Source organism: Pristiophorus japonicus, chromosome 16 (genome assembly GCF_044704955.1).
Source record: "Pristiophorus japonicus isolate sPriJap1 chromosome 16, sPriJap1.hap1, whole genome shotgun sequence".
NCBI lineage: Eukaryota > Metazoa > Chordata > Chondrichthyes > Pristiophoridae > Pristiophorus > Pristiophorus japonicus.
In genome coordinates, this window is record NC_091992.1 from 133,155,895 (window position 1) to 133,167,961 (window position 12,067).

General features: G+C 45.6%; 1 protein-coding gene across 4 annotated transcripts in view; it reads left to right on the plus strand.

The window, feature by feature from the left end:
* Nucleotides 1–4,033: 4,033 nt before the first annotated feature.
* Nucleotides 4,034–12,067, plus strand: part of LOC139226844 (mitochondrial Rho GTPase 1) — an 89,015-nt gene continuing 80,981 nt past the window's right edge. For 3 of the 4 annotated variants that reach the window (XM_070857912.1, XM_070857914.1, XM_070857915.1), the window contains exon 1: nucleotides 4,034–4,395. In XM_070857912.1, coding sequence (XP_070714013.1) covers nucleotides 4,359–4,395 — 37 coding nt within the window. In that variant the 5' untranslated portion in view covers nucleotides 4,034–4,358. Of the gene's footprint in view, nucleotides 4,396–7,132; nucleotides 7,349–12,067 lie in introns of all 4 variants that reach the window. The other variant, XM_070857913.1, reaches the window with a different exon arrangement.

A 12,067-nucleotide genomic window follows, 5' to 3' on the forward strand; every position in this document is an offset into this window, starting at 1 on the left:
GGTTGTCAACAATTTACTTCTGATACATTTATTTTTCAATCCATAGGCTTTGGCATTGATTTTTGGGGTCAAGAAGTTTCATAAATACTTGTTTGATCGTATGTTTATCATAGTTACTGAGCATAAGCCCTGACAGAAATCCTCCATCCAAAATCCCCAGTTCCAACCTTAGCCTGAATGCAGAGATGGGCTTTGATTTTGTCAGAATATATGTATGACATTAAGTACAGACGATCAGCTGATCACAGTAATGCTGATGCTATGTCCAGGTTACCATCCCCATCACAAGTTACACCCAATAGGGAAGAAGTGTTCTATTTCTCATACATTGATGAGCTGCCAGTCATAGCTGAAGAGATTCGTAGGGCAATCAAGCGTGAATCAGTTATGTCAAAGATGTATGATTACATAGCAAATGAATGGCCATATCAGGTATCAGAGGAAGATATTCATCCATACTTCATTTGTAGGAATGAATTGTAAGTGGATAAAGATTGTATCATGTGGGGAGCAAGAGTGGTTATCCCAAATAGGTTTGGGTCTAATTTGTTGGGAGATATTCTTGACCAGCACCTGGGAATGTGCTTGACAAAGAGTTTTGCATGTTACTTATGGTGACCAGATTTAGATAAAGAGAAAAACTCTCCTCGGGCTCCACCCGGAATGAGTCAAAGTCCTATAACAAGATCTGAGAGTTCTGTTCAAGAAAGAAGGTATCCTCTTCGAAACAGAAAACCAGCGATTAAGTTTAATCGGTAAATTTGGAAAATAAGTTCATAGTTTTTGTTTGTGTTACAGAATTTTATAGTAGAATTTGGAAACATAAAATGGGTTACATTTGAAAAATGTGTACCAAGAGTTGTGTATACCATGCAAGTCATATACAATGATTATTTGCTATGATTTACTTCTTCAATAAGGAGGGAGACGTGTAATAGCACCACCTGGTGACTACTGATGTATATAATACAGCACATGGGCAGTACAGTTCTTACCGGAAGCCATGTTGTGCAGATCTATATATATGCTGTGTCTCAAGATATCACACAGGTGAAGTAGAGATGACAGAAGCGATCTGTCAATGGTGAGAGAGGCAATGAGGTCAGACTGGAAGGAGACTTGTGTAAAGACTTACAGCATGGTGAATCTATTGTGGAAATGCAATGCGGAAGAGATTGTGGCTTAAAGAAGATATCTTTGTAAGGAGGGAGCTTTTACTTGACATTTGAAGCTGTCAGCTCATCAGCTGATTCAATGACCACTGATCTCCCACCTCAGCTTTACAGGCGTGGTCCATCAACAGCGTGAAACCCATGGGTGAGCTTTCAAATTCAAAAGGCCAGTTTAAAACCATCCACCGCTATGTGTCGGGTCTGCTCAACGCTTACAGACCCGACATTTGGTAAAGGTGTGTGGTGGCGGCTTTGCAGCAGGGTCCCAACCCATTGGGGAAAAAAATTACTTTTCCACCCGACTTGCCACCTATCGCTCCCACTGACCCCTGGAAAATCTCGGCCCTAATTTTTCCAAGGTCTTGAGCTGGCATTGGGTAGTAGTGCAGGCCATATTCCCTCTCCATTGACAAACGGAATCATGGATTTCCAGCTTTCAATAGGTCTTTGTTAGGAGCAGCAGCACTGGGTAAAATAAACTGGAAATAAGAGTCTCCATTTCAGCATCAGTATCACTCCCCTTCTCTAAATATAAAAGTGGTTACGGTTTATCATAATAGAAGAACTTAACAGAAAAATAGGATTCCTCAGCCTTGGTAGTTGAAGTTTGTCCCAGTATTTCCGACAGACTATCTGAGCTATGAGTATGAGGCAGCAGACACTCACCACAACATTAGCAGAAGAACATTTTATTTTTGTTCGCAAGATGTGGGTGACGCTGGCCGAGATCACGAAAATAAATGCTATATAAATGCAAGTCTTTTTTATTTATTTCACACCCCTTGTTGCCCTGAAAGCACATATTTGTGGATGGATCTGCTGTTTGATTAGGCACCTCCTGTTCTGGCCCACAAACACATGGTGGCAGTGGGGCCTACAAAAATACAAAAAAAACAAAAAAAATCAAAAAAAGAGGGCTGTTATAAGTGTCTGGAGTGTCCCCCAGATCGGGGGGCACTCGATCTAATGTTGATTTGTTTACTCTTAAAGAGTTGTGGTGGCAGTGGGGGAGGGTAATTTTTACCTTCATTGATTGGACAGTGAACTGATGCAATGGATCTCTCAATCATTATCACCCAAATTTTTATTTATTTCAATGGAAATGAAAATCAAGTGAGTTCTATAATGGGCAGACGATCCACAGTTTATCACCCAAGAGGTGATGGTGAAAATGACCTCTCTGGTATTAGATCCATGTGTCTGCTCACTCGTGTCATTATGCTACTTCATCTCTTTACACAAGCAAAAATACACACACAACTAGTTTTGTTTTGATTCCCAGGTGCTGCATCAAAGTATTTGTTTTAATTGTCACCTGAAGATATTTGTATCCTAACATAACTGCAATATGTATTCCTGGTTTGCTCAGTGGGTAAAGGCTTGGGCTAATGTGCAATTAACCTAAATAAAGCCACAAAGTCAAAGGTTTACTGTGATGAGATTATAAGGTCATCTGGATGGATGAGCTACATTGCACCCAATAGCCTTTCTCAGCTACATTATGATTTTGCTGTGTCTGTCTAAGTCATCATCATCATAGGCAGTCCCTCGAAACGAGGATGACTTGCTTCCATGCCAAAAAAGGATGAGTTCACAGGTGTTTCAATGAAGGATCTAATATTCCAGGTCCCGGACTACATCCTGAAGGGTGGAAGATACCTGTGCGTGGATTTTTTTAATGTGTGGTGGCCGTTGCACACCAGCCACCACACGGGCTTGACAGAGCTAGGTCTTGGTCCAGTGGCAAGGGTTATCCAAGACAACTGGAGACCTGCTCTGCTGCATGGACCTAGCACGCACACATATCGCAGTGTGGGCTGACCCTTGCTGCCCCTGGGCCCCTGGCCCCGAACTCACGCCTCTCCTGGGCACCAATCACGTCCCTCTACAGTCTCTCGCCGCTCCTTCGCCCCGACCTCGCTGCTCCTGCTGTATCTGCCCACGCTCCAATCACCGACCTGGACCTTGATGATGTCCCTCTTCGCTGCCGTCGCCCTCCTGCACCAGCTCACGCTGCTCCCTGGAGTGGTACACCTCCACGTTGCTCCCGAGACCTCCACGCCGCTCCTTATATGGCCCCGACCTGCTGCTGGTGTTCTCACGCAGGTCGGGGCCTCCATGCTGCTCCCGAGGTCTGTTTAAAGAATTAAAGCTAAAACAGTCTGTCAACAGCCTAAACAGTCCTGCTTTGTTGACAAGGTCTTTTCTACTTCCAAGTTTAGACGCCCTAAAATAATCCTGAATACGTGAACTATTAATAAATGTTGGTCTGTTAGTGTCAGCTGTGGCTCAGTGGAACGCACCTTCACCTCTGAATCAGAAGGTTGTGGGTTCAAATCCCACTCCAGAGACTCGAGCACAAAAATCAAGACTGACAGTGCAGTGCTGAGGGAGTGCTGCACTGTCTGAGGCGCCGTCTTTTGGATGAGGCGTTAAACCGAGGTCCCGTCTGCACTCTCAGGTGGATGCAAAAGATCCCATGGCACTATTTCGAAGAGGAGGAGGAGGGAGGGGGTTCTCCCCGGTGGCTTGGGTCAATATTTATCCCTCAATCAACATCACTAAACCAGATTATCTGGTCATTATTTTGGGAGCTTGCTGTGCACAGATTGGCTGCTGCGCTTCTTACATTACGACAGTGACAACACTCCAAAAGTCCTTCATTTGCTGTGAAGCTCTTTGGGACGTCGTGAAAGGCGCTATATAAATACAAGTTCTTTCTTTTACCTGGTGGCCTTTAACCAGACCCAGGTAGGTCATGCGTTGGGGGGAGGACGCTCCGGGCAGTGTGAGAGGAGCGCGCACGCAGACGACGGCGGAGCCAGGCCGGCGCTCTGGAGCGCGCACGCCCGTTGAGGGGTGTGGCGCGAGCACGCAGAGCGGGAACGTGTGTGTCGGGAGCTGACAGCAGCGCTGAGCCTGTAGTTATGGAGTGAAGGAAAGGAGCGGCCGGGATGCGATGGCCGGGGAGTTGTGCCCGTGAGGAAGCCTGACAGACGGTCACCCCCGGAATATCCGCGGGCAGGAGGTCCGAACCTGCCCGGAGATAAGAAGTTCAGCCGCGCCGCGGCCTGTTGGGCCCGACTCCCGCTCCCTGGGCCTAAATTCCACAGCTGGAAGAGCGGTCCCCGGCTTCTCTGTCGCCCTCCCCTCCGGTCTCGAGTGTAACCAGGTCTGGAGGCCAGAATGAGGAAAGACGTGAGGATTCTGCTGGTTGGAGAGCGTGAGTTTCGGTGTGCTGTGCGGGGGGCGAGTATCGGATCGGGCCCTTGTGCCATTAGCGGCCTGAGGCCTGGCGAGGGCGTGCGGGGGGGGTCACCCAGCGGCCGGCCGCCCGCCCGCCCCTCACTGGGCTCCTGCCGCTGCAGGGGCGGGTGTTTCAGCCAATCTCTCCATCAGCAACTCGGTCAGGCGGCGGCATCTGCGTCCAACCCAGGCCCCCCGCAGCCGTGACCTTCCCACCGCCACCATGGGTTTAATTTTACTGAGGTTAGAAAGAGAGGAAGGGGATGGGCAAAGTAGCACATGCTGGGAGTGGACAACAGCTCAGTTAGCATCGGAAAGGACAAACAAAATACATGCTTTGGGTGGAATCCTTCAGTTTTGTAACTGTCCCCTTTTAGAGGTTGTGTCTGCCCCAAATTATTTTCCTCTTCCTTTATTCCTCTCTCTGGGACCTCTGCACTCAGTATCTTCTCCTGCCTATGCCTCACGCTCCTCTTGTCACCCCAGTATCATTCTCTTTCCCTAACTCTTGATCATGCATAAAAAGTGAATGGTACAGTACTCGGGCCTGAAGCACCGCTCTCGGACTTGTCACATGTTTAATTCCCGAGTAACTATCCAGCTGCATAGCCCAGTTCTGAACCTTTCAATGTTGCTGTTATCCAAGCACCTGACCCAAGACCTCTCCCTCCTCTCATGAACTCTCCGAAATGCAGAATTTTCCACTTCTCCATTCACATTGGAAAATTGCAGGCTGGAAAAAAAGACAATCTTAACCAGTGGCTCCGAGCAGAGGTAACAAAATAATTGCAATCACCCTACCCCTGCCCGAACAGCGCTCTTCCTCTTTTCCATTGCCCCACCCAACAAAAGTGTCACTCTCTTTTCTCCCCCAACAAGGATGCACTGTCTCCTTCCACCTTCTGAATAAAAGGGCTCTCCCTCTTTCCACACTGGATGATGTTTTTTCAAGTTGATATTATTTGGTGTTCGTTTCCCCTCTCTCTAACTCCTTGGTAGCAGTGTTGTAGAAGCAGTTGCTCTCCTCCTCTCCCCTGAAGTGTTGAAGCAGTAGGCCTCACCCTGGGCACACAGGTTTGCAGGCCTACAGGCAGGAGCAGTTACAGCAGCTCCTCGTCACAGCTCCCAAGTTAATAGGCCACGCCTCCAACATCTCTACAACTCTTTTGTTGTGAACAAAATAAACATTAAATCAAGTCCCCCCCCCCTGATTAAAGGGGAATAAAATGGCTCTCTTGGCTCGGCCTAAGTGTCAGCTGTGGCTCAGTGGGTAGTCCTCTCGCCTTTATCTGAAGGTCATAGGTTCAAGCCCCACTACAGAGACTTGAGCACATAATCTAGGCTGACATTTTGTTGTAGGAGTGCTGTGCTGTGGTGTTGTCTGCCCTCTCAGGTGAACATAAAAGATTCCATTGCACTAATGAAAGAAGATTTCCCAGTGTCAATATTTATCCCTCAAACAACCATAGTGAAAAACACTGTAAATGCAAATTCTCTGAACCTTTCCCCTTTCCCTGACCACCTCATTAGAAAAAAAATGAAAGAATGGACTTGTATTTATATAACACTTTTCATGACCTCAGGATATCCCAAAGTACGTTGCAGCCAATTAAATATTTTTGAAGTGTCGGGACTGTTGTAATGTAGGAAACACGGCAGCCCATTTGTGCACAACAAGCTCCCACAAACAGCAATAAAATAAATGATCATCTGTTTTAGTTGTTGGTTAAGGGATTAATATTAGCCAGGATACTGGGGAACTCCCTTGCTCTTCATCAAATAGTGCTGTGGGATCCATTATTACCATCTGAGAGGGCAGATAGGGCCTTGTTTTAATGTCTCATGTGAAAGACGGCACCTCCGACAGTGCAGTAGTCCCTCAGGATGGCACTGAAGTGTCAGCCTAATATTATGTGCTCCAGTCTCTGGAGTGGGAACCCGCAACCTTCTGACTCTGTAGCGTGCTACCACTGAGCCAAGGCTGATGATATAGGTTCTGAGGATGGAATGGATATCGGGGGTGTGGAGGGAATCAGTAAGGCTTATTCTTATAATATCCCGCAAGAGGAGGTAACCACAAAGTTTGTTGCGGTAATGTTGGTCCAATATGATGCTCGAGCAGGAAGCACTGCCTGTTGGGGAACTGGCTCCTTCTAGTTGTGCTGTATTCTGGGTGATATTCTGGGGCTGGAGCAGAGTCACACCTGACCATTGACCTCAGCGTGAATTTTTCATATGAATCTATAAATCCCACACATCCAATCCCATTGCTGCAGCCAGTTTTCTGTACACCTCTTGTTCACTGACACAGGGATAAATATATATTTTTCAAAAATCTCTCCCTCTGGCAAAATATTTTCTTTTACCCCTCTTATCCTGCTTTTCCTCATCCCCTACCCAATAAAATCTCTTTCATGCTCTCTTTCCCCACTCCAGGGGTGTGTATATTCTCATTCTTTCCAACCCCTGTCTCTTCTACCCCAATTACAGGGTTGGTCTCCTATTTTTGTGTTCTTATAAGGACAGCATGCTGGCAGTCCCAGTTTTTAAGCTTTTATTTCTGTTCTGTAGCTGTCACCAGAGCTCCGGAGAATAGAGGTGGAAACCCAGGTTCCCTCCTTAAACATTTTTGGGGAAACAAATCAAATAGCAGGACTCCAGCAGTGCTGGACATGCAACCTTCTGTTTGCTGAGTCCAACTTTTTTTTTCTCAGCACTTTTGCAATTTGAGCTGTATCCTCAACTTAATGGTCTGGAATTTGCTGCGACGTCGATATTAGCGATGAACGCCACCAGTTAGACCATTGTGCTCCCGAATATACTCGTGGAGAATTCACGCCACGGTTTGCTGCAAAAGTAATTGGACTACGCTGCAGCGAGCATAGCAGTGGATCGGGAGTGGCACAGCCAAAGTCTGATACACATCCAAGGTACTGGGGCCCAACACAGAACGGAACAACAGGTTATTTAACAGTGATGCATTTAGAAGCAATGGCTCCCATCAGATAACGTGGGGATGGGTCGCAATATGTACGAACAGAATGCCCAGGTCGGGCTTAAATTGCTTGATGAGTTCGCACTGAAACATAAATGTATAAATCAGCCTTAAGAAGGGACTCGTGTGCATAGGGTTGCCTCCCGAACTGCATAGGATGCCTAGTTACTTTTCATCACATTGCAATCCATGCCAATACTTGAAACTGATGTGGAGCAGCCATTATTTATTACTTTTGGCTTCACTGGGTCCTCACCATTGGCTTCACTTAGTTGATTAATTTATCAGTTTTCCTGTGATCTGGTTGATCCATTTGGTGAGACAGGCCAATCAGACTGTATAAAAACTTCAGTGTGGGAGGACGTCTTGTTTTAACATACAAGATAGATGAGCGAGTCTTGCTGAAAATGACAGATCTTTGTATAGACAAAACCTTGTATAACTGATCCTGCAAAATTCACTTAACATCACAACACCACAAAGCCTTTTGTAACCCACTTTTACCCTAAATATGCAGCGTGAGTATTGCATTTGCTATACATATACTGTACTCATGTTAATTACCTTCAGCAGTTGTAGAAGGATCATTTTATGATATTTATCAAGTGTTCAGGTAACATGCTGTATTGTAGATAGAAAAAGCTCTGATTTTGATCAGCTGTCAATGTTCTGAATTTTTTTCTGTTATCTAAGTCCCTATGTTTAAAATATTACAATGTTCTTAGCATTTTTGATTTGTTCTTGGGATGTGGATAATGCTGGCATTTATTGCCCATGCCTACTTGCTCTTGAGTGTGTGGCGCTGGGCCACCACCTTGAACCACTGTAGTCTTTGTGCTGACGCTGTTCCACAATGGTGTTAGGAAATTTGGGATTTTGACCTAGCAATGTAGGAAAAACAATGTCCAGGTCAGGTTAGTGTGTTACTTGGAGCTCTTGGTGATGGAGGTTGTGTACCTGGAAGGTGTTTTCAAAGTAACCGTTGGTGAGTTGCTGCAGTGTATCCCATCATTAATACAAATATATTTTCCAATCTCTTTAGACCTCCCAGCAGTATTCTGTGCCTAACAGAGTGAAAAGGCAGTTTCCTCCCAAATTTCTGCCAATACCACTAGTGTGGTGCAAATGAGTAATTTTGGCGCCTTGCCTTCATTCTATTTTGTCTATCCTTTTTGGGTGTTGTGTCTGGCCAGAAGGTTAATCAGAGCATGAGAAGTGATGTGGGGGGCGGGGATGAAGCATAAGGTGACATTGAAATAATTAGAAGCATAATTCTTCTGTGGCCAGTCTTGCCGAAGATGCGGATGTTAGTTGTTTTTTTTTGTCACATTGGTAGAGAAAATTGTCTGATGGGGATGCATCTGGGGACTTTTCCTTGGCTTGGACCATCTTGTCCATTCAATTGAGGAGGATGTAATATGTGCTGTTGTTTCTACGGAAGGTGAGAAGGAAGAGAAAAATGGCAACTATATTCTTTTGGAAAAATGTTCCCCTCCCTAATCCAGGGTCCTCGGGCCAGTTGTAGTTTCTCTACTGCTGTCGTGTCTAAGCAACTAATCTGACACACATTCATTTCATCCTTTCCTGGATTACCTGTGCAACAATGACAAAACTACTTCATTGGCTGTGAAGTGCTTTGGAACATCCTGAGGTTGTGAAAGGCACTACATAAATGCAAACTCATCTTTCTTGTTGGTTTGTACCGCTCAGGTACTTATTGGATATACAATCACTGAGACACTGGGGGAGTTCTGAACCAATAGAATTTAAAGAAATTGAGGGACATGTCTATGTTATGTGCTGTGATTGCACAGTTCTAACAATAACTTGCAGAACTCAGCAAGGCACTGAGCAAAAACTGGGAGAAGAATTGGGGGAAATGACTGAAGGTGTGGTGAAAGAGGTAGGTTTTGAGGAGACTTTTGAAACTAGGGAGAGATGTAGCAAGATCGAGACATTTAGGAAGAGAATTTGAGAGTGTACAATTGTAATGGCAGAAGAGTCTCACCATTAATGGATTGAGGTGGTTGTAGAGGAAACATACAGTGGTCCAGATACAAGAGTGGAGGGTGTGAGCTGAGATATGAACATAGGTTGGAGGAGGTTGTAGCAGTAGGATGGGCAAAGCCAAGGAGGGATCTGTAAATGAGGGCCAAGATTTTGAACCAGATGTGCTGAGGAATGGGGTGATGGGTGAGTGCGACTTAATGTAGGATAAGATGTGAATAGTAGAGACCTGGATGGGCTGGAGTTTGTTTGTGGTGGTGCTTGGGAGCTGGGAAACGTCACACTTGAAGGTGGCAAGAAATCATTTGTATTTATAATTTGCCTTATGGTTCACAAAAATATTTCAAAACACTTTGTGTATAATTAATTATTTGAATGAATGAATGAACTCCCATTTTATATAGCGGTTTTCATGTCCTCAGGGCATCCCAAAGCACTTCACAACAATCTATTACTTTTGAAGTGCCGTCACTGTTCTATAAGCAAATATGACAGCCAATTTGTGCACAACGAGATCCCACAAACAATAAATGGGATAAATCACCAGTCCATCTGTTTTAGTTGTGTTGATTGAGGGATGAATGTTGACCCCAGATGCTGGGACGACTCTACTCTTTCTTGAATAGTGTCATGGGATCTTCTGCGTGAAAGTGAACAGGCAGACAGGATCTGTCATACAAAGGAGAGCAGTACTCAGTACTGCACTGAAATGCCACCATAGATTATAGACTCAAGCAATGAGCTTGAACATGGATGAAAGTTTTAGCAGTGGGAGTGAGGTAGGGAAAAGTCAGGCAATATTTCAGTGGTAGAATTATCAGCCTAGATAATGTGTGGGCATGGGGCTCTTGATAATTCAGCTGTTTCACATTTTAAATATTGGAAAGACCGAAGCCATTGTCTTCGGTCCCCAGCACAAACTCCGTTCCCTAGCCACCAACTTCATCCCTCTCCCTAGCGTCTGTTTGAACCAGATTGTTTGCAACCTTGGTGTCATATTTGACCCTGAAATGAGCTTCCAACCACACATCCACGCCATAACTAAGCCCGCCTGTTTTCTCCTTCGTTACAGCACCCGTCTCCGTCCCTGCCTCAGCTCATCCTCTCGACTTGACTATTCCAGCGCACTCCTCGCTGGCCTCCCATGTTCTACCCTTCATAAACTTGAGGTCTTCTAAAACTCGGCTGCCCGTGTCCTAACTCTCACCAAGTCCCATTCCCCTTACATAACAATACTTGACATTCAAGTAATTTCCACCCAAACTTTCTATTAGAAAAGTGAGACTGAGTGGCAATACCAGTAGAGAAGGAAAATGTTAACTTTGAATTTCTAAGCAGTATTATCTATGAGAGTATTTATCGTTCAAACTGGTACAGCAGCTACAATTACAATGTTTGCTCGGAACTGGAGTGACCTTCACAAGTATCTGGTGGATTTTGGTTGTGCTTGCATAGGTCTGCAAATTACTATATTTGAATGAAGTGATGAATATTTTTCGTGTGTGGTCCATGAACTATGTAGGGAATGTAGCTAGCATACTGGTCAATCACTGGCACAAGGCCAGGGACAGGAGGAAAAAAAACTTGTCGATGAGAATGAGACTGCCACCAACCCGAGTGATACTGTAAACTGGATTCAGAATAGAAGTATATTTACTGATGCTCTCAGGGCTGCTAGCATGGATCTCTTTTTTGAAATGTAACAGTATTGAAAGTGTTACTATACGAGTTTCCCGAGTTATTTTCCCCCACTTCCAGTTCCATCTGGTGCCATTCCATTTTGGGCACTGGGAGAAGTGGAATCACAAGTTGGCAGCAGTTCATAAGATCCAGAGAGAAAATCGGGTCCCTGCTGTAACATGGAATTGGAATAAAGTATATCAGGCAGTTTGAACAATGTGGACCACTTTCCATACCTTGGGAGCCTACTGTCAGCAAGGACAGACATCGACGACGAGGTCCAACACTGCCTTCAATGTGCCAGTGCAGCCTTCTGTCGCCTGAGGAAAAGAGTGTTCGAAGACCAGGATCTCAAACCTGGCACCAAGCTCATGGTCTACAGAGCAGTAGTGATACCCGCCCTCCTATATGCTTCAGAGACATGGACTATGTACAGTAGACACCTCAAAGCACTGGAGAAGTACCACCAACGCTGCCTCTGCAAAATCCTCCATATCCACTGGCGCGCCAACATCCCCAGCATCAAAGCATTGACCACGCTCGATCAGCTCCGATGGACGGGCCACATTGTCTGCATGCCCTTAGACTCCCGAAGCAAGCGCTTTACTCAGAGCTCCGTCACGGCAAGCGAGTCCCAGGAGGACATAGAAAATGCTTCAAGGACACCCTCAAAGCCTCCTTGGTAAAAATGTAACATCCCCACTGACTCTTGGGAATCCCTGGCCCAAGACCGCTCAAAGTGGAGGAGAATCATCTAAGAAGGTGCTGAACACTTTGAGTCTCTTCGTCGGGAGCATGCAGAAGCCAAGCACAAACAGTGGAAGGAGCGTTCAACAGACAAAGCACCCCACCCACCCGTCCCTTCAACCACCACCTGCTCCACCTGTGACAAAGACTGTAGATCCCGCATTGGTCTCATCAGTCACCTTTAGAACTGATAGTGTGGAAGCAAGTCATCCTCGACTCC